The sequence below is a fragment of the Meles meles genome, chromosome 1, assembly GCF_922984935.1.
Source record: "Meles meles chromosome 1, mMelMel3.1 paternal haplotype, whole genome shotgun sequence".
In the NCBI taxonomy this organism is placed as follows: domain Eukaryota; kingdom Metazoa; phylum Chordata; class Mammalia; order Carnivora; family Mustelidae; genus Meles; species Meles meles.
This window is the reverse complement of record NC_060066.1, coordinates 186,904,190-186,926,706: the sequence shown is the minus strand read 5'-3', so window position 1 is coordinate 186,926,706 and position 22,517 is coordinate 186,904,190. Positions and strand designations below refer to the sequence as shown.

The 22,517-nt window shown below is 41.4% G+C and overlaps 1 protein-coding gene across 1 annotated transcript; it reads left to right on the top strand.

The window, feature by feature from the left end:
• The first annotated feature begins 9,469 nt into the window (after positions 1-9,469).
• Positions 9,470-21,942, top strand: AKIRIN1 (akirin 1). Its single transcript, XM_046021671.1, has 5 exons — positions 9,470-9,824; positions 14,857-14,997; positions 17,975-18,109; positions 19,374-19,445; positions 20,262-21,942. Exons 1-5 carry the CDS (start codon positions 9,605-9,607, stop codon positions 20,270-20,272), a joined length of 579 nt encoding a protein of 192 aa, XP_045877627.1. The 5' UTR covers positions 9,470-9,604; the 3' UTR covers positions 20,273-21,942.
• The last annotated feature ends 575 nt before the right edge of the window (positions 21,943-22,517 follow it).

Sequence of the window (22,517 nt, the reverse complement as noted above, 5' to 3'; positions counted from 1 at the left end):
CTTTTGGAATTATCTTTATCAGACTTTAGTTTTAAAATTTATGTCAGCTTCATAAAATGAATTGAGGAGTTTCCTAAATTTTGGTTGGACTAGTAGATGAAATACCTGTGGAATTATGTGTTACTTAAAGGTTAGATGAAACTGAGTTGGAAAACCATCAGGTTCTGAGCCTTTTATTTTTTTGTATTTTTTATTTTTTTAAATAATCTTTCCACCTAGTGTGGGGCTTAAACTCACTGCCTCGAGATCAAGAGTTGCATGCTCTACTGACTGAGCTAGCCAGGGGTCCCCAGATCCTTTTATTAAATGGTAGATCTTTAATTACCTTTCACATCTCTTTCGTGATGAATGCTATATTATAGTTTTCCTATTTTTAAGTTAATTTGTATAATTTATAATCTAACTGGAAATTAACTATCTCTGTTAACTTTTCAAATGTTTTGCCATCAGGTTTTTTCATCTCTTCTGCATGTATGATTATCCCCTTTCTCATTCCTAATATTTTGTCTTTCTTTTCCTTAGTAAAATTTTTAAGTTTACCAATTTTATTATCCTTTAAACAAAAAAGCTTTCACTATATTCATCCTTCTTACTATTTTTCATTTTATATTATCACTTTAGCTTTCTTATCCATGATTTCTTCCTACTTTCTTTTAATTTATTTGTTTTTCTTATTTCTTTTTTTTTTAAGATTTTATTTATTCATTTGAGAGAGAGACAGAGAGAGTATAAGCAGCGGGAGAGGCAGAGGCAGAGGGAGAAGCAGACTCCCTGCTAAGCAAAGAGCCTGACATGGGGCTCTATCCCAGAACCTGGAGGTCATGACCCAAGCAGAAGGTACATGCTCAACCCTGAGCTACCCAGGCGTCCCATGTTTTTCCAATTTCTTAAGATGAATTGTAAGTTCATGTATTTTTTAGTATTTCCCAACTGCAGAAAGAGCTGTTTGCTGTGTATAGGTTTTAGTCTGAAATGTCCTCTTTTTTTATTGCTTTCTAGTTTGATTTCAATGGTATCTAGGAATATGCTTATTAATTTCCAGACATTTAAAGATTTTCCTATCACCTTTTTTAAAAATTAATTTTTTTTAGTAATCTCTACACCCAGTGTGGGGCTTGAACTCATGACTCCAAGATTGAGAATTGCATGTTCTATTGACTGAGCTAGCCAGGTGCTCCTTTACCTTTTTATTATGTATTTCTAATTTTATTGGATTATATTAAAGTGTACTTTATAAACTTGCTTTTGAAAAAAATACATTTATGTTTTCTTTGTGACACAAGTATATGGTCTAATTTTATACATGATTCATGTGCATATAAAAAAAAAAAGAGGGGTGCCTGGGAGGCTCAGTCGTTAAGCCTCTGCCTTCAGCTCAGGCTGAACTGAGCCCTGCATCAGGCTCTCTGCTCAGTGGGACGTCTGCTTCTCCCTCTCCCTCTCCCCCAGCTTCTGTTCCCTTTCTCACTGTGTCTCTCTCTGTCAAATAAATAAATAATATATATTTTTAAAAGGGATATTCTCCATTCAATGGATGTTAGGATCCATAAATGACTATTAAGCCAAATTTGTTTAGGGGCGCCTAGGTGGCTCAGTCAGGTAAGCATGAGATTTCAGCTCAGGTCTTTATCTCAGGCTCCTGGGATCAAGTTCCATGTTGGGCTCCCTGCTTAGTGGGGAGTCTGCCTGTCCCTCTGACCCTCCCCTGGTTCATACTCTCGCTGTCTCTCTCTCAAATAAATAGTCTTTAAAAAAATAAATAAATAAATCAAGGGATGCCTGGATGGCTCAGTTGGTTAAGCATCTGCCTTTTCTTAGGGTCATGATCCCACCCTCCTGGGATTCAGTCCACAGTCTGGCTCCTTGCTCGGCAGGTTCTCCCTCTGCCTGCTGCTTCCCCTGCTTGTGCTCTCTCTCTCTCTCTCTCTCTGACAAATAAATAAACAAAATCTCTTTATTTTTTTTTTAGAAGATTTTGTTTATTTATTTATCAGGATCCTAGGATCCTGAGATCATGACCTGAGCTGAAGGCAGAGGCTTAACCCACTGAGCCACCCAGGTGACCATATGATGGTATTTCTATCAAATTCTCTTTGTCTTCCTAATTTTTAAAAAATTTTTATTATTTGTTTTTTAAGTTGGCTCTACACCCAGTGTGGGCTTTGAACTCATGACTCAAGAGATCAAGACTGAGCCAGCCAGGAGCCTGTTAGTAGTTTTTGCTTTGTATATTTAGCTGTTATGTTGTTTAGTTTATAATTATTAGCTCTCAGATTATGCTATTATTGTATCATATTATCCCACCGAGTTCTTTTTCTTTAGATTCCTGCTGGTGTTAACATTGCCACTTCCACCTTCCTTTTACTTAGGATTTGCTGATTTGCCTTGCCCACTCCTTATTTTCAACTTTTCTTTATCACTGCATTTATCTTTTAAGATTTATTTATTTTATCTCTCTTGCTCTCATTCTCTCTCTAATGGATGAATAAAATCTTTTTTAAAAGGGGGGGTGCCTGGGTAGCTCAATTTGTTAAGCATCTGTCTTCATCTCAGGTCATGATCTCAGGGTCATGGAATCAAGCCCCACGTCAGGCTCTCTGCTCAGTGGCAAGTCTGCTTCTCCCTCTCCCTCTGCGATCTCTCTCACTCTCACACTCTCTCAAATAAATAAATAGATTATAAGATTTATTTGAGAAAGAAAGAAAGATAGATTGTGGGGGAAGTAGGAGGTCGGGGGAATCAAGGAGCAGAGGAAGAAGGAGAAAGAATCTCAAGCAGACTCCCCACTAACCGCTGAGCCCCATGTGGGGTTCAATCTCAGAACCCTGAGATCACGACCTGAACTGAAACCAAGAGTCAGTCGCTTAATCGACTAGGCCACCTAGGCATCCCTTTATCACTGCATTTTAAATCTGTTTCTTATATATAATACATAGTTGGGTTCTTTTTTTTTTTTTTTTAAGATTTTATTCATCCATTTGAGAGAAAGAGAGCACAAGCAGGAGGGGAGGCAGAGGGAGAGGGAGAAGCAGACTCCCCGCTGACTAGGGCATCCGACTCAGAGTTTGGTCCCAGGACCCTGGGAACAAGACCTGAGCTGAAGGCAGACACTTAACTGACTGAGCTACCCAGGCACCCCTAGTTAGGTTCATTTTTAACTCAATCTGACAATCTGTCTTTCAATGGGATAGTTCTGTTTATTTACATTTAATGGCAATTGATAGCATTCAGTTCTATCAATTGATACTATGTTTATTATTTATTTTACTTTGCTGATTTCTCTGATTATATCAAATTACCATTTGTTCCCCCTTTTTCTTTTTCTTGTTGGTTTTAATTTTTGAGTTCTACCATACTTTTCCATATTATTTGATTTCTTCTCCTTTCCCTATGCTTATTATTACACACATATTTTTCTACTGTCATTAAAAAATGTCAGCTATTTGGGGCGCCTGGGTGGCTCAGTGGATTAGGCCGCTGCCTTCGGCTTAGGTCATGATCTCAGGGTCCTGGGATCGAGCCCCGCATCGGGCTCTCTGCTCCGCAGGGAGCCTGCTTCCTCCTCTCTCTCTGCCTGCTTGTGATCTCTCTCTCTCTGTCAAATAAATAAATAAAATCTTTTAAAAAAAATGCCAACTATTTGCCTTATAGAGATGCTTTCTTCCCCCACTTCTTCCTTTCCTTCCCCAAGAAGATATAGTCTTCCTTTTTATTTACTTTTTTATTTATTTTTAATTTTAATTTATTTTTTATTTTAATTTATTTACTTCTTTAAAAAGATTTTATTTATTTATTTTTCAGAGAGAGAGCACAAGCAGGGAGAACAGGAGGCAGAGCAGGCAGAGGGAGAAGCAAGCTCCCCGCTGAGCAGGGAGCCCAATACAGGACTTGATCCCAGCACCCTGGGATCACGACCTGAGCAAAAGGCAGATGCTTAACCGACTGAGCCACTCAGGTGTCCCAAGATATGATCTTTTAGAATGTTTTTATTTCTCCATTCTCCACTCACATGAAAGCTTTGGATGGATTTTACTATTCTCTCCTGACTCCCACCCCAATTCCTAGGTCTTGCTCAGGTAATTTCATACTCTTTGTTTCAGACTGCTATTATAATTTCCTGGGGCACCAGCCTGGCTCAGTTAGTAGAGCAAGTGACTCTTGATCTTAGGGTTGTGAGCTTGAGCCCCATGTTGGGTCTAGAGATTACTTAAAAATAAAGAAAATTATAGGCGCCTGGGCGGCTCAGTAGGTTAAGCAACTACCTTAGGCTCAGGTCATAATCCTGGAGTCCAGGATCAAATCCGCCACTGGGCTCCTTGCTCAGCAGGAAGTTGCTTCTCCCTCTGAGCCTCCCCTCTCTCATGTTCCCTCTCTCTCAAATAAATAAATAAAAATAAATAAGCAAAATTTTAAAAAGGAGAATTCCCTTTACAGTATGTTTCTTTAATTTCAAGAGTTTTTTGAGCCTTTATATCACATAGTTTCTTTTAATTAATTAATATCCAATGGATAAATATTATATATGTATATATATCAGATATTGATAGACTATCTGAAAATTAAAACATTTTAAAAAATGGTTAAGAATTCTACCCTAGACAATCCCAGCTCCCCCATAACTTCAATTACCATTTCTACACTAGTAACTCTAGTTTTTTCTCCAACCCAGACTTCTGAATTCCAGACCCATAGATTTACACACACGCTCCCCAATTGAGAATCCCACAAAGGGACCTCTAATGCAACATGTACAAAACTATGTATATCATCCTCTCGAGCCTGGTCCTTACTTGATAAAAACTTTCTTGGAAAATGGCACAGAGAAAGAGTGGTATCTGAATCCTTCATCTCTCTTACCCTCCATACCTAATCCTTACCAAGTTCTGTTCATTTTATCTTGTTTGTTTTTTTTAATTTGGGTTTGTTTTTGTTTTTTTTAAGATTTTATTTATTTGACAGAGAGAGGGAACAGGAGCAGGGGGAGTGGGAGAGGGAGAAGCAGCCTTCCCGAAGAGCAGAGAGCCCGATGCGGGGCTCAGTTCCAGGACCCTGGGATCAGGACCTGAGCCAAAGGCAGACGCTTAACGACTGAGCCACCCAGGGACCCAAATTTTGTTGTTTTCTTATTTATTTATTTATTTATTTGACAGAGAGATCACAAGCAGGCAGAGAGGGGCGGGGGAAGCAAGCTCCCTGCCGAGCAGAGCTGGATTCCAGGACCCTGGAATCATGACCCAAGCCGAAGGCAGAGGCTTTAACCCACTGAGTCACCCAGGCGCCCCTGTTATTTTCTAAAGTTAATATCTTTCTCGGTAATCTCTACACTCAGCATGGGACTTGAACTCACATCCCTAAGATCAAGAGTCACATGCTCTTCCAAAGGAGCCAGCTAGGCACCAGTGTTCACTTTATCCTCTAAACTTTGCTTGCGTCAATCTACTTCTCTCCATAGCTTGGAGATCATTGGTGACTTTACCTGTTTTAGTGGAACACAGGGGCAGAAATTAGACTAATGTGAGTTGACGCTTGGTGGATAGGAAGCATGTAAAAGGAGACAGCAAATACAGACAATTTCTTTGAAAACTTTGGGCAAAGAATCCTGGAAAATTTTGGAAGATGGTATCATTTCCTTATGCTCCCATCTCCTGTTTTAGCCCAACAATGCCCCTGGGTCAGAGAACCACTGACACCAGTAAACAGAGCCTGAGAGAACTGCTATGGAGCTTTCCCAGGAACAACTGGCATAGGAACACCCGCAAGTGGGGATATGAAAGAATTCATGTGTGCGGGGGAGGTGGGAGGTTCCTTGTAATATTATAAAACTAATACTACAAGGCATGCATCTGAACACATATAATAACCTCTACTGATTTCCTTCCACCCCTGCTCTCCTCCAACCAGTCCTCAATACAGCAGATAGGAATCTTTTCAAATGTAAATCTGATCATCCTTAAGCTCTTTTGTTCCCACCTTACCCCCTAAAGTGGCTTCCCAACTGCTCTGAAGATAAAGGTAGGGGTGACTGGGTGGATCAGTTGCTGAGCATCCGACTTTTTTTTTTTTTTCTAAGATTTTATTTATTTATTTGACAGGGAGAGAGTAAAAGAGCACAAGCACAGGGAGCAGCAGAGGGAGAGGGAGAAGCAGGGTCAATCCCAGGACCCTGGGATCATTACCTGAGCCAAAGCAGATAGATGCTTAACCGACTGAGCCACCCAGGTGCCCCAGTATCAGACTATTGATTTCAGCTCAGGTCATGGTCTTGGGGTCTTGACATCAAGCCCTGGGTCGGGCTCTGTGCTGGGGGTGGAGCCTGCTTAGGATTCTCCCACTGCCCTGCTTCTGCACCTTCTCTCTCTCTAAAAAAATTAAAATTAAAAAACAAACATTCTATTGAAGAAGAAGAAGGAGGAGGAGGAGGTGGAGGAGAAGGGGGGAGTGGGAGGGGGAGGGAAGGAAGAAGAAGAAAATAAAGGTAAAAAATCTCGGCTGCCCATGAGGCATTACATGATCAGGCTCCTGCCTTCCTCATCAGTTTTTTCTCCCTGCATTCCTGCTTTGCACCACAGCCACTTGAGACTTCCTTTGATTCTTCAAACACGGTATGGTCTTCTTTATAACAAGATACTGGATATGCTGTCCCCTGGGACTGAGATGTTCCCAACCTGTCTTTGCTTAGTTAATTAATTCCTAGCCAAATGCCACTACTTCAGGGAAGTCTCCATTACTCTCCAAGACTGGTTAAGATGTCTGTTGTATTGTCTCATAATATTCTGTCCTTTTCCTTCATAGTCCCTGTCACAGTTTGTTATTATGTATTTGTCATTGTGGTGTTTTGATTGTCTGCCATCTCCAACAGGCTGGAAGCTCTAGAAGGACAGAAACCATGTCTCTTTTCATGCTACAGTAGTCTCAAGCATGATCGCATGGTGCCTGGTAATTAGTAATGTGCGTGTATGTGTGTGCATGTGAATGACTCGTCAAGTGTCTGGATATGCAGAGCAATGCAGACCTGTACTGCAGTGACCCCAGAAGGAGACCCCACATTGAGTGGCTGTCAGAGCAGCCCATCTGCTTCCCTCAAGGATATCTCTCTGGTTGGGCCACTGTCAACTGCAACTTATAATAGGCTATACCACCTACTTGTTTGGTTTCTGAATCATCTGAATCCACCCTTATTCAGCAATGTGGACTATCAACTTTCAGGGACAGAGAGAACAACCTCAAAATAATTACCATTTATGCATGAGACCAATATTTATTCTATGCCAATCACCACCGTATTCAAGCACTGTGCTGGGATGGGGAAACACAGATAAATGAGGCTTGACTATTATTCTCAAGGAATTTATAGTTTTGATGTACAGTCAAATATGTAAACAAATTATAACTTCCTGTTTTAAAACACTAATATTACAAGGCACACTCAAAGTTTTAAAGGATCATAGGGAAGAGACTGATTATCAAAGTACTTAGCAAAACCTTAGCCGGAAAAAGTGCTGATAATGATGACCCAGGGGACACACTTTTCAAACATTCTAAGCTCTAACTTTGGGCCACTTTAGGCCACAGAAAACAATTTACACATTAGACAAGCCCCTTAAAAAATAGTCGTCACTAAGTTGCTTTTATGTCCTTGGCTTTTATTGAGCATAACAAGAAATATCTATATGAATTTTGCTTTTACATTTGTTCAAATCTTCTTGATTGCATTGTTATATCATTCACTGTTTCTTAATAAAGTCACACGAGCAACTACCTTTACAATTCGCATTTTTAGCTATGGAAGAAATGTAAGGTCTGACTCCTCTGAGGCACTAATTCCTTTTAGATACCATCTGCTATTAAAAAAAAAAAAAGATGTCATATACTATGTTTTCATTTTTACCCTGGCAGCCAGGAAGCTCAGAACTGTCTCAAATTCAGTCACAGGTATATTTAACTTTAGGATAATTGTGATCTCTTTTTTAGTTTGGCCCTAATATTCTGTTTCTAGCTTTCTAGTCTATTGTAAACCTTCCCTAGGTCCTTATGAAGAAGAGATAGGATAAAATAAATTTGATATCTGGTATATTCAGTTACCTTAGAATTATTTCTGCTAATTGTCAAAGATAAATACAGGGGTGCCTGCCTGGGGGGGCTCAGTCAGCTAAGCAGCTGCCTTCAGCTGGACTCGTGGTCCTGGGAGTCCCGGGATCCAGCCCATGTTAGGCTCCCTGCTCGATGTGGAGACTGCTTGTCTCTCCCTCTAGCTTTCCTGCATTCTCTCTCTCTCCAATAAAGAAATAAAAAAAAAAACAAAAAACAAACAACAACAACAACAAAAAACTTGACCTGTGCTTGGATCATTGTAAAATCCGGAGAAACTGGGGAAGATACAGAAAAAAGCAATAGAAAAGGGACGAAAAGAATAGGATTGAGGTAGTATGACCGTATTTTCCAACTCAGCTGTTGGGGCACATTGACCTGGCATACGGCCTATTAGAAAAGAGTATCTGAAACTTGCACTGTACTGGAAACCTCCAGAGCTTTGCCGAAGCAGTCAGATCCCAGGAGGAATAGCCATTATTCAACATATATGCATAGTTATAGAAAGGTTTTAACTTTTCCGGATCAGATGCTTGGGTGATCAGTTGAAAGCATTTGATCTGCTTCCCAATAATTCGTAAGCACATAGTTTCTGAAAGTGGAACCCTCCTGTTATCTATGTATCTTTCCATAATTTATCAAAAGTATTTTGCCGCTGTCACTGCTGCAAAGAATTCTCACAGACCCAAGGAAGCACTGAGCTGCTAGGTCAGATGTGGAGAGTGGCAAACCAGCTTAAGTTCTTAACACTCTGACACCATTCCAGGATGATTTAAGCCAGTGGGTTTTGTTTTTAACTACCGTGAGTAGCAGACCCCTTTGATGAGCTTCTGAAGATATGGGTCATCTATCCTAAGATACATACACACAATTTCAGGGGTTGGGGAACTTCCTAAAGCCCATAATCAGATCTAAGGTTATGCTTAGGTGAAGACTTCCCTGGACTCGGGAGTGCCCTTCAAGACCTTTTAGAATGCCCCTCTCTTCCATCCAGGGAACTACAGCGGCCTAGATGGAAGGTTTACCGGACCGGAGACACCCGACCCCCACGCCCTCTCGACCGGCGTCTCTGAGCTCACCCCTCCCCCACGCCCCTGCCGCGCAGGTGCGAAAACCTAAGGGGCCAGCCCGGCCAGACTGCTCGAGAAACTGGGGGACTGGGGTGAGGTGGGGGGAGGGGGATAATGGGACCCCGGGAGGGGAGGAGCGGGGGTGGGGGCCTTCCCGACGTTGCCTGGCGACCGAGCTCTCCGCCCAGACCGTGCCATTTCCTCAGCGGGGGGCGCGACGGGCCAGAGCGTAGCTGACGGGCCTCCCAGAGTGGCCTTCTTCCGGCTTCTCCCCCTCTGCCGGGAGGTGGCCAGGGCCCGTGACGTCACAGGAGGCGGGGCCAGCGCCGCTGCCGGGTGCTGGAGGCGCCATTGGAGCCGGCTTGGCTTGCGAGCTCCGCTGAGGAGCCGGAGGTTGGGCCGCAGTTACCTTCGCGTCCGCTCCTGGTTCCTGGCCCGTCAGCGGCATGGCGTGCGGGGCGACGTTGAAGCGGCCCATGGAGTTCGAGGCGGCGCTGCTGAGCCCTGGTTCCCCGAAGCGGCGGCGCTGCGCCCCTCTGCCTGGCCCCACTCCGGGCCTCAGGCCCCCGGACGCTGAGCCGCCGCCGCTTCTCCAGACGCAGACCCCACCGTCGACTCTGCAGCAGCCCGCCCCGCCCGGCAGCGAGCGGCGCCTTCCAACACCGGGTAACCTATGCTGCGGGCTTGGCAGGAAGCCAGGCCCAGGCATTTTGGGGGGGGGTGGGGGTGGGGCAGCTATGGGCGCTAGGCTGATTCACCCACAGACCCCTTCCTTGCCCTGAGAAAGGGGAACTGGGGTGCCGCTGGGCCGTGTCGCTTCCGGGGATGGGAGATATCCGGGAGGGATGGTGGGGCTCCAGTGTCCGTTTTCGATTTTCCTGGAGCTGGAGAGACCGGAGGGGTGGGCAGCAAGAGGAAGATGGGAATATCCCTGGCTGCTCGGGGCCCTTCCCGTGCGTGAAGCCCCTCCTGCCTCCGCTGCCCGGGCCTGCACAGAGCCGCCCAGCAGATCCAGTGGGCCGTGGAAAATGGGATTCTACTCACGAACCCGGCCTTGAGGGTGGGGGTTGGGGGCGGATTCTTGGGAAGGGCCCTGAGTGCGTGCTGTTCACTGTACTGTAGCTTGGAGGGGGACCTGCTTTTCAGAAGTCTTTAGGGACCAGAGGCCGTCGCAGAAGTCGTAGAATCCGATTTCAACCTATTTCTAAAGGGCTGGCCATGTTTTTTTTTTTATTGATACTGAATCTTAATGTGGCTATTGTCTTGTACCATATATGGCTCGATATCGGTAGCTCGTTAGCTAGAATTTGTTTGAGAATCCTCAAACATACAGAGGTTCCAGAAGCAGGACTTCAACTATCCGTAAGACTCTTTCAGTAAGGATTACATGTTGGTCAAGGAAAGGGGAGAGCTAGTGTGACCGTAAAGTTAGGGCACCCCCCCCCCAACCATTGTGCGGGAATTGAGGGGAAAGTGCATCAGAATTAGTATGTAGCAGTTTTAAAGGGCTCCTGGAGATGGGGGAGGGTCCTGAAAACTGGACTAAGTCAAGTTATTTCTTTGTGTGCGTTTTCCTCTTCCTCAAGTGTAAGTGAAACCTTAGGACTGCCTTAAAATGATTCTTTTCCTCATCCCTTTTCAGTTACCAGTGTCTTTGGGCTTTATTTCCTCTTTCCTCCGCATATCCATAATGCAGATTTCAGGCCCTCATACTTTCACACCGAAATTCCTGCAGTTGCCAGCCAAGCCCTCACAGACAGTCTTTCTCATGTTCACCTCTCTTCATTCTTTTATTAAAAGGATTTATCAGCTGTAACCATATGTCTTACTTAGCCTTTTACACATTTCCCCCCCAAACAATGCTTTTGCTGCTCTTTCTCCAGAGCCCCCCCCCCCGGGTGTGCCTGTTATCCTTGCTTTCCATCATGATGTTTTTCTCTTGTATTTGCTAATCTAAAAACAATCATTTTTGCAAATCTCCCATCCATTATGTGACTAACCCTACCCCATAAGGAATTCTGTTCTACTTTAAATTCCCTGATCACTTAATGTTGCAAAACCTTATGTACTGAATGAGATAATGTTTGCAAAAATTTTTTGTAAAGAGCCCTTCAAAAGCAGGGGACAGCGCCTGGATGGCCCAGTCAGTTAAGCTTCAGGGTCTTGATCCCAGGGTCCTGAGTTCAAGTCGCACATTGAGCTCCATACTGGGCATGGAGCCTACTTAGAAAAGAAAAGCAGGGGACAGAATGCCCACTTGAAGTGATATTTTTTTTCTTTTGCTGTTCCTACAGATAGCAAGGGTAGTCATATAATCTTTCTGGATCTCTGTTACGCAAAATAGAATTAATACTTGACTTATCCATCTTGATGGATTTTATGCACATTTTATTTCTTCCAGTATACCCTGTAGACTAATTCTGTTGTAGTTCACATTACAGCACATGTTTAATAAATGAGTGTTGAATGTATTTGGAAGCCTCAATATTGCGGAGTGCAATAATGGGAGTCACTATTTTTTTATTTTAAATTTTAATTTTCGCATAGATCATGCAAACCACCTTCTTGGTCGTTCATATTAAAATATTTTTTTAAAGGTTTTATTTATTTATTTGACAGACAGAAATCACAAGTAGGCATAGAGGCAGACAGAGAGGAGCGGGGAGAAGCAGGCTCCATGCCCAGCCGAGAGCCTGATGCGCGGGGCTCGATCCCAGGACCCTGAGATCATGACCTGAGCTGAAGGCAGAGGCTTAACCCACTGAGCCACCCAGGCGCCCTGTATTAAAATATTTTACTTAAAATACTCATTTGTAAAGACTGATCAGTTAACCTCCTTAATGCTTGTTGGAATATGGTCCTGTCAAGAAAGAAACAAAGTATGAATGATTGATTATAAGATGCTTTGGCTTAAGTGAAAGGTGTCTTCTGGATTAAAAAGGAAGAATGGGAGAGGAAACGTTAGTTGCTTTACAAATAGAAAGAATAAAGCTAACTCAGAAAAGTGAATTTAAAAATCGGTGACTTCATTTTATAACAATTGTTATCTCATAGGTTATAAAGATTTCTCAGAAATGGTCAAGAAGCTATGTTTTTGCTTTACTTTAAAAAAAAGATATGTGTCATAGCACTTTTTTGGGGAAAGGCATATAAAATTAAGCCTTTTATTTATTTTTTTTAAAGTTTTGTTTTTTTTTTTATTGACAGAGAGAGATCACAAGTATGCAGAGGCAGGCGGGGTGGGGGGGGAGCAGGCTACCCACGGAGCAGAGAGCCAGACGTGGGGCTCAATCCCAGGACCCTGAGATCATGACCTGAGCTGAAGGCAGAGGCTTAACCCACTGAGCCACCCAGGTGCCCCCAAATTAAGCGTTTTATTGCTTAAATGAGCTAAGTTGATACCAGGCATAGGAGGGTGTTGCTGACTGAGGGAGATGTTTGTAAACATGTGTGAGTGAGTCCAGGTGCAAAGCAATTAATTGATCATGACTTGAGGCTTGAGGATTAACATCCATATTGAGGTAGCATTTTAGCTAGGTCTTGAATGATGGTGAAGGAATAAAGACAGCCACATTTCAAGCGAAGGAAAACTGTATGAGCAAAGCCCTGAAAATGCACAAATTAAGGAAAGGATAATGTAATGTAACTGGGCTATAATGGGAGATGGAACTGGAAACAATTTGGGCCAAGCCTTGGAAGGCATGGGATACCATGTTGAAGAGTTTAAATTTTTTTTAAGATTTTATTTCTTTATTTGAGAGAGCACAAGCCCAGGAGAGAGGAGAGGGAGAAGCAGACTCCCTACTGAGCATGCAGCCCAATGTGGGGGCTCAGTCCCAGGACCCTGGAATGACCTGAGCAGAAGGCAGATGCTTAACTGACTGAGCCACTGAGTCACCCAGGCCCCCCAAAGAGTTTGAATTTTGGAAGAAAAGAAAAAGTGTGAATTTTGGTCTGTAACTGCTGGGAACCATCGTAGAATTTTGAGGAAAGGGTTTGATATAACCCAGAAGCACAGTGTCACATAACAATGAGATGCAAAGACAGTTATTGGGGCACCTGGGTGGCTCAGTGGGTTAAAGCCTCTTCCTTCGGCTCAGGTCATGATCCCGGGGTGCTCCCTCTCTCTCTGCCTGTCTTTCTGCCTACTTGTGATCTCTATCAAATAAATAAATAAATAAATCTTTTAAAAAAAGAGAGAGACTAAAGTTATTATCCACTGTTAAAAAGAAATGTACATTTTTGGTTTTATGGGTTGTTTTGTTTTTTAAGTGGCCTTCTTGGAGAGAAAATCACATCTACTTCCTTATTTTTCTACTGTGCACGCCATATTTAGATTCTTGGACTTGCTTGTCCTTTAACCAGCCTAAAAGTTGTATCTTTCCATTTGTTCACTTCGCCATACAGGAGGCAGAGGTTTATCAAAGACCTTCTGTTCTCATGAGCGTTGTCCTCATGCTTGTCCTTTCTTGTTTAAAATCTTTGCAGTTCCGTACATCCTTGTATTGAATCTGGCAAGTATGTGCTTGGAGAATAATACATTTTAAAGATCAAGTGAAGACTTCATAAGTTCAGGGATCTTAAAATATGAACTTTATAGCATTTTTAAGGGAAAGCTTTGCTAATCCTGTTTGTGTATTTAGGCTGAGTGTTAGAAAATTTAATTATGTGTGGAGATACTGTGAGTTTGTGTCATTTCCTAGGCTCTCCTGTCACTTGTTTTCAAAGCTTCATTGGGTAAGCAGTTAACATTTATATTGAAGAAGTAGGCTGAAGATCCTGAATGACTTCCAAGGTCATTATCACACAGCTAGGAAGAAGCAGAATGGCAGTATTAACACTCAACCCCATAAAAAATTACAATTATAGCACAGTATACATTAGAATAATGTGAGTGGGGTGGTGATATGGTTTTCTGGGTTTTATATTTGATAAGGAGGCTTTATCATCTGGAAAGTGGATGCATATTCTCCCACAAAAATGAAAAACTTGAAAACCACATCCTTTCAGACAGTGTTGGCTCTACGAATGTACTTCAAAGTGAATTTGTGTTTCCTGGACTCCCTTCAATAGCATTAGCAAATTTGGTTTATGATTACTTTGACTCAGAATAGTAATCCAAGTCCTATCAAGCATTGCCTCTCGGTAGGATCAGAAAGTTCTTTTCTAAGCCCTGATCATCGGGTCTAAGTAATAAATCTCAGGTTTTCCCATGGTCCATGTCTAGGAGATGACCATATTGTGGTTTTCTACTGTCTTCTCCCCCAAAGATCTTGAGTCCCAGATGGGACACGAGCTTCATTTTTAGAAGGCCTTGGGTGGTAAGAGAATCACCCCAATACACAGTTTGCAAAATTGTGCAGCTTAACACAAATCAAAAATAGTTCTTGACTAGGTGAAGGATGGGTTTTTTGTTTTGCTGTAAATTGTACTCAATCCTAAAACAGACTGCAGATCTGGTCTTCATTGTCACAGGAAAACAAGCAAAGGGAACTGTCTGAAGGGCTTATGCTAGAACAGCTGTTCTTCCATGTATTGTTGAAATAGCAATAAGAGAATACTTTGGAGTTACAGGACAAGTGCTTTATTCAGTATAAACATTTTTCTTGCTAATACTAATAATATGGGGGAGGGGAAAGGAAGTTTGAAGAAATGGCACAATAAAATGAATGCTCAAATGTGTTTCTTTTTTTATTAGAACAAATTTTTCAGAACATAAAACAAGAATATAGTCGTTATCAGAGGTGGAGACATTTAGAAGTAGTTCTTAACCAGAGTGAAGCTTGTACTTCGGAAAGTCAGCCTCATTCCTCAGCACTCTCGGCACCTAGTTCTCCAGGTAAGCAAACATTAGTGTGGACAGATTGCCCATTTAAAGTTTGTAAATGGTACACTTGTGATGAACCTTGTCTGTTATATTTAAGTGATTAATCACTAAATTCTACACCTGAAACTAAAAGTGTATGTTAACTAACTGGAATTTAGATAAAAAATTGAAAAAGGAAAAAAGTTTGTAAGTGGCTCTTAAAATGATAGTTTCCTAATCCAGAATTGATTTCATCTAAAATGATAAAATTGGTAAAATGTATGCATTGTATTACTACTTATACTTTTTTTTTTTTTTTTAAGATTTTTTGTTTGACAGGTCACAAGTAGGCAGAGGGGAGGGGGAAGCAGGCTCCCTGCTGAGCAGAGAGCCCAATGCAGGGCTTGATCCCAGGACCCTGAGACTGTGACCTGAGCCAAAGGCAGAGGCCTAACCCATTGAGCCACCTAGACACCCCTTATAAATACTTTTGAAACCATAGTGTCATGAAATGGGGGGGGGGGGGGCTTAGTTTTTTTTTTGTTGTTGTTTTTTTAAGATTTTATTTATTTGACAGAGAGAGCACAAGTAGGCAGAGAGAAGGGGGGAAGCAGGCTAGCAGAGAACCCGATGCAGGGCTTGATCCCAGGATCCTGAGATCATGACCTGAGCGGAAGGCAGAGGCTTAACCCACTGAGCCATCTAGGCACTTCAGAAGAAAAACCTTAGATTGATTTGATTTGGCTTCCATCCACCCAGTGCAGAAGTACCCTCTATAACTGCAGTGTCTAATATCTTAGCCATTAGATTAGCTACATGTAGCTATTAAAGTTAATTAAAATTTAATGAAATTTTAACATTTTGCTTCTTGGATGCAGTAGCCACATTTCAAGTGCTCAGTAGTCGCATGTAGTTCTTGTATTAGCATAACTATAGGACATTTCCATCATTGCACACATTTGTGTGACAGCAGCTCTATAACATTGACAGGTGGTCAGAGAGGATGTGCTCAAAAATAGAACCTCAGGGTTGGAGGGAATCTTCATGGTCACATAGTTTAGCCACCAGTCTTGCCTGCGATATCCCTGCAAATAGTCAAGAGGCCAGTGTGCAAACATCTCCATTGGTGGTGAACTCTGTCCTTTAACAGTAAAGTAGTTTATTTCCTTACAAACTATTCTACTTTTTAATAGTTTTGAGAGTTAAAAATTACCTTGATTAAAAATTGTCTCCTTACAGAACACAGATTGTATTGGCAAGGAGCTAAGGAGAAGGGAATGGGGAAAACTGCTTAATAGTAAGGGTGTTAATTTGAAGTGGTCGAAATATTTTGAAATTAGATAAATGTGGTTGTACAACATTGCAGATATCCTAAATAACACTGAGTTTTTCACTTTAAAATGATGCATTTTATGTGAATTTCACCTCATGATTTTTTTTTTTAAAGATTTTATTTACTTATTTGACAGAGATCACAAGTAGGCAGAGAGGCAGGCAGAGAGAGAGGGGGAAGCAGGCTCCCCACTGAGCAGAGAGCCCGATGTGGGGCTTGATCCCAGGACCCTGGGATCATGACCTGAGCTGAAGGCAGAGGCTTTAACCCATTGAGCCACCCAGGCGCCCCCAAATGATGTATTTTTTAAAGATTTTATTTATTTACTTGAGAAAGTGAGTGAGAAAAAGCATAAGCTGGTCTTAATATTCTTTTGAGATTTTAGTATTAGAATTTTGAAGAATATGTTACGGATGCAGAGAAACAATACAGTGATTACTGGGTAGAACTTTTGGTTAGGTTTCATTGTAAAGAAGAAATCTAGGCTTAAGTTAAGAATGACTTTCGGAGTGCTAAGTGGTTTACAGATTAATTGGGCTGAAGAAACGGAGTCTAGGCTGAGCTTTGAGGAACAGGCTCAGCTTTGAGGAAGGACTGGGCTACCAAAGGAGCTGCTGCTATTTTTCTCATGATCAGGAAGCAGATTTCCATGTTTTCTGGCATTCCAGTGAATATTTTGGTTTCTATTATCTTACAAACATTTTACTCTTCTCTTCCTAGATTTGAAAGGGATCAAGGATAAGATATGTAGGGGCACCTGGGTGGCTTAGTCATTAAGCATCTGCCTTTGGCTCAGGTCATGGTCCCAGGGTCCTGGGATCAAGCCCCGCATTGGGCTCCCTGCTCTGTGGGAGGCCTGCTTCTCTCTCTCCCACTCCCCCTGTTTATAGCTCCTCTATGTCAAATAAATAAAACCTCAAAAAAAGGATGAGATATGTAGGGCCTAATTGTCTCCTTCATTCATACTTCAGTGACATTGCTAATAGTTTGTTATATAAGACGAGTTACTTGGTCTCCTAAGCATCAGACTTCTAACCATTTCTTATCAGAATCATCTGTGGAAGTTAAAAGATGGCCAGGCCCTAACCTAGAATTAAATCATAATGTTTTGTGACTTCTACGGATAATTATGATGCACCTCAGTTAAACATAGGTCTAGATAATCACCAAGGATTTGGGTAGCTCTGAATTACTTTCTCTAATCCAGACTTGAGGCTTTATATCAATTTACTTTTTGTTCTTGTTCTTTACCAAATGAGCATTGAGTATGGGCTCACATTGTTATGGCATCAGAACTGTTTTTGTGTATGCGAATCAGCTAGCACACCTGGATACCCATTGTTCCTCCTACTTCTCAATTTACCTTTGGCCTGACTTTGTAAAACTAGTGGCAGAAGCTCAGCAATTTTGTGAAAAACTCCATGTAGAGTTGTGAAGAATACCATTTTTCTGAACAGTTTTTGTATCCTAGGACTGTTAACATAAAGTTATTAATTCTGAACCTTAGAACTATAATGTATTATTTAAACTGGGTTTGTTTTGGGGTTCCTGGCTGGCTCATTAGGTAGAAACGTGACTTTTTTAATCTTGGGGCTATGAGTTTGAGCCTCACATTTGGATGTAGAGATAACTTAAAATCTTTTAACAAAAACAAAACTGGATTTGTCTTTTGACTAGGTTCCTCCTGGATGAAGAAGGACCAGCCCACCTTTACCCTCCGACAAGTTGGAATAATATGTGAGCGTCTCTTAAAAGACTATGAAGATAAAATTCGGGAGGAGTATGAGCAAATCCTCAATACCAAACTAGCAGGTAGGCTAAGGCAGTGGCTGTACCATTGTTTATTCATAAGGTTTGGTAAATAATAAGGTTCAGTCAGATGGTAACTTAGAGCAAGACTTCATGCAGGAAAAGTTTAATGAATTGTGAATAGTCAAGTTACTCTGTGATTTATATATGGAAGGACATTTCACATACATTTCTGAAAAAAGATAAACCAAGCTTTTCTTTTGACATTTTTCCATATGAATAAAGGCAGTGAGTAGTTTATTTGGGCTAACCTCCCAACCCCTGGTTGGGAGTGGAGTATGGTCAGCATGATCAGACTTCCTGGTGGCAGTCACTTTGTAGATGCGGGAAATCTGGCATTCTGTGATTTGGAGGTACATTAGTTTGGAAAGCACAGTTCAGGTTTGAACAAAGGGAATTGACAGTGATGTCAACAAGTAGAGCCTTTTATTAAAGGAGGAGATCTGAATCAGGAATAGAAAGTAGTACCCATTTAGTGAAAGGGGACCATGTTGGGATCAGAAAGGTTTTAGATAACAACTTCTTCCTGTAACAGTATTATTTCCTAATCTGGTGACCCATACCACATGGCTCCGCAGAATGTTGGAAAGTCTGCTTTAAATTGAGAACTCTTTTTGTAACAGTAGTTACATGCATTTCTTTATAGTTGAACTTCTTTGGTCCTTTAATATACTAATAATGTGTATTAAAACAAGAAGCTCCAGTATATCATTTCCCCTCTCCTAACTCCATTCCCAGAATTGTTCAGTCAGTTCTAAGTCACATCTCTGTTCATGGATGTCAGACTACCTTCTTTTTTACTGAGTTTCCCTGTGGAAGGTAATTCTCTGGGATTGTTTACAATTAGGTAGTATGCAATTTTCTCTTTCTAGCTATCCCACTTCTTGCATTCAACGTGTTGAGATTTATAGCAAGGATAGAATGCAGAAAAGAGCTTCAAGCTTCATGTCTTACAGAGTTCCTAAAGTTTGTTGACTTTGTAGTACTGAGCCAGTCTGTCTGTCTTGAGAATCCTTTAGGGGATGGAGTTATAGTAGGGGCAGGATTAGGAAAATGTGATATTATAGATGATCAGTGACCAAATCTAGGAGCTAGGGATTTGGCTCTAGGATCTAAAAGGAAGTAACAGATCTCAGAGCAGCTGTTACAAGGAGGGTCTGAGAGCGGATAATTTAAACTGGGGAGCTGAATGTGATCCTGACACTTGATTCTTAAAAAACTGAGGGAGAGTTCTAGGGATGGTATATACTGTCTTTACCCCTTACAGAACAATATGAATCTTTTGTGAAATTCACACATGATCAGATTATGCGACGATATGGGACAAGGCCAACAAGCTGTAAGTATTGCCAAGTTTTTTTTTTGAATTTTCCAACTTCCAAGAGCAAGGTGTTGACACTGAACACCTTGTCTCCTGAGAGCAAAAAACCCCTGTGAAGTAAAATAATAGCTAACATTAAAAAAAAAAAAAGCATGCCCAGCATTGTGCTAAGCCCATTAAATCCTCATGAAGTTTATTTAATCTACAGTAACCCTATGAGGGAGGAACTGTTGTTAGCCTCATTTTATAGGTAAGGATGGTACTTAAAGAAGTTATATAATTTGGGGCACCTGGGTGGCTCAGTCGTTAAACGTCTGCCTTCAGCTCAGGTCATGATCCTGGGGTCCTGGGATCGAGCCCCACATCGGGCTCTCTGCTCGGCGGGGAGCCTGCTTCTCCCTCTCCTGTTCCCTCTGCTTGTGTTCCCTCTCTCTGTTAAATGAATAAATAAAATCTTTAAAAAAAAAAAAAAAGTTATATAATTTGTCCAAGCTCATAAAGCTAGGAGTTCAGTCAGGACTGAAACCTAGGTAGTCTGATTGCAATACCAATTTGTTTATTACCTGGCTTTTCCTCCAGAAAGGTAGTTTCAATTATTAGTTTATGAAAGCTGCTTTCTTAAGCTAGCTTATCAAGTGTGTGGTCAGAATTTCTTAATTCTGGACATCTTAGAACTACTACTCAAAACATAAAGTAATAACTAGCTGTATAAACTGAAACTGAAAACTTTGGACATCTTAAGTGTTGACTTACATTCTCTATGTTATTTTTCACATATCCTATTGGTTAATATTGTTAGTATTCTTAAACTCTTTTTTCCCCCTTAATTTATAGATGTGTCCTGAAGCTCTCTTGCATATCTGGTACCAGGTTTGACCTCAAGAGATGGCTGCTGTACACTTTTTGCAACTGGTTTGATATCACATTTCAGCTCCAACTTTGCATCCTGAGAACACTTAAATGTTTCTGCAGGTCCATTTTATACAACTTGAAAGACCTTAAAACTTTCTGGTTGCCACAAGCATATCTTTCTTTTCTGCTCATCCAATAAACAGCTGTGCCCTACTGTGATAGATTTTCCAAACAAAAGTACCTGGAGCAGCAGTTTAGCAAAATATGCCCTCAGTGGCACTCAACAAATGGAGTTTCCCCAAGCACAGTTCTGTAAGAAGTGTGTGTGAGAGTGTGTGTATATGTGTGTGTGTGTATTTTAAGTTATTATTTGTATTGTGCAAATTTTTTTGATCTTGGGGATTCTGGCTGTGAATTTGATGCACGACAATTATGGTTAAAAACATTTGCTTGGTCTACAGAAGATCATTAATGTTTTGTGACCATATAAGTTGTAACGGTGGATTGTTTTATGTTGTAGGTATTATTGTTAAATACAGGGACTGTTTCCAGGCACAGAATATGAATCATAAGTTAGGATGGACATTAGATGTGATTATGATGATATAGCAAAGGTCTGTGGTCCTAGGTCTACAAATGCGTGGTGAGGAATTAGGACAAACTGGAGACGGGCCGTTTGACACATGGACTCTGCCTAGCCGTGTTGAAAAATACTTTGACTCCAAGCCTTAAAATACCCATGTGGAGTCTGTGCTCACCTCATTCACACAGAGAGCTCCCAGGACACTGAACCTCTAGAAAGAAAAGGTTTCCCTGGAGCAGGAGCATCAGGGTTTGCTGGGGAGCACAACACAGGTGAGCATGGGGCTGGGCCAGCCCCTGGTGGCACTGCTACTTGGGAGGAGCCACTTCGCCTTTTATCGGTTATTAAAAACAGAATTTGGATCCTTTGGTCAGGCTCCCCCAAATTCTTTTTTAAGAAGTGACCATGTTCAACTGCTTGAGCTTTGTTTTGGCAACCCCCTGCCCAAAGTTGCTTACAGACTGTTCTTCACCTTGTTTCCAAGGCTGTAGAACAGAAAGTAGCCTCTGTTTTGAGGAGGTGGAAGTTAAGTATACATTTATTTTTTACTGTGACTTGTTCAGGACCACATTTTACAAAATGCCTTGTTTCCTTTATTATTGTTTCTGGAAAGGAAAGTTCTATTAAAATTGTTTTAGTTTGAATATAGAATAGTTTTATTAATTAGGGCTTATTTTGAAAAATTCTGAGTTTAATTCAAGTGTATGCCGGTACCTTCCAAAGTAAGGTAATATTCAGAGACAGTTGTTCTGATCAGATGGCTTAGAGAAATTCTGGAATATTCATATTCGAAGATTCCTTATTAATGAATGTCTTTGACTTAAATCTAACCAAAAACTGCAACATTATTCTTTGTACATTTTCATTATATAGTGTTAACAAGCTTAGTTGCAAACAAATAAAATACTTAAGCTATTTGTTTACCTTGCCTTCTTAATACTGTGATAATGTTTATTAATTCAAATAATATATGTGAGGCTGCTATAACCATTTCCCCGGTAAAACATTACATTTAAGATTTATAGACTTTTTAAAAAGCCCATCAATGATCTTTAAATATTAAAGAATTATTTCACTTCATATTTGAAGGGTAGTTTGTTTCATCTCTTCCTTCTCCAGGGTAGTCACTTGTTCCTGTAAGAGGATCTAGCCATGGATGTCATGGGAGTGGCCTTATAATGGGATAGTCACACCAAAACAAGGAAGGACTGCTGTGGGGGCTATCAGAAGTCCTGAAGGATGGATCAGGAATGGGGACTGCTGCTGCGCTGATGACTTGTTACAGAATCAGTGTGACGTGGGGCAGATGTCAGCCCCATTCCTACTAAATGGCTTCTGGCTGGGAGGTAGAGTAGGTTTCTGTAAGGGAAATGATAGATACTCTGTTACTGTACCTGGTGTTGTTAGGCTGTTACGATATAGTTGCCCTTTGGGGCCATAGGGTAAATAAGACCACACACACACACACACCACCACGGCTGGGTTTTGGAATCTTCCTCAAAAGGGACTAGACATGTTTGTTTAGTGTTTTATCTGGAGAAGAGAGTTCGTAGGACAGAAAATGGGGACCTGTAATGTAGGCCTTAGACTAACAAAAGGAGTTTTCCCTTGATTTCTAGAGCTTGAACTTAGGGGCATTCCCAGGTTGGGAATTG

Bases quoted from the DNA above. Each gene is read 5' to 3' on its own strand.
- AKIRIN1 (XM_046021671.1), top strand. From the start codon at position 9,605: ATGGCGTGCGGGGCGACGTTGAAGCGGCCCATGGAGTTCGAGGCGGCG. The intron at 14,998-17,974 runs GTAAGCAAACAT...TCTTTTGACTAG, and splicing joins CTCGGCACCTAGTTCTCCAG to GTTCCTCCTGGATGAAGAAG. The intron at 18,110-19,373 runs GTAGGCTAAGGC...TACCCCTTACAG, and splicing joins CCTCAATACCAAACTAGCAG to AACAATATGAATCTTTTGTG.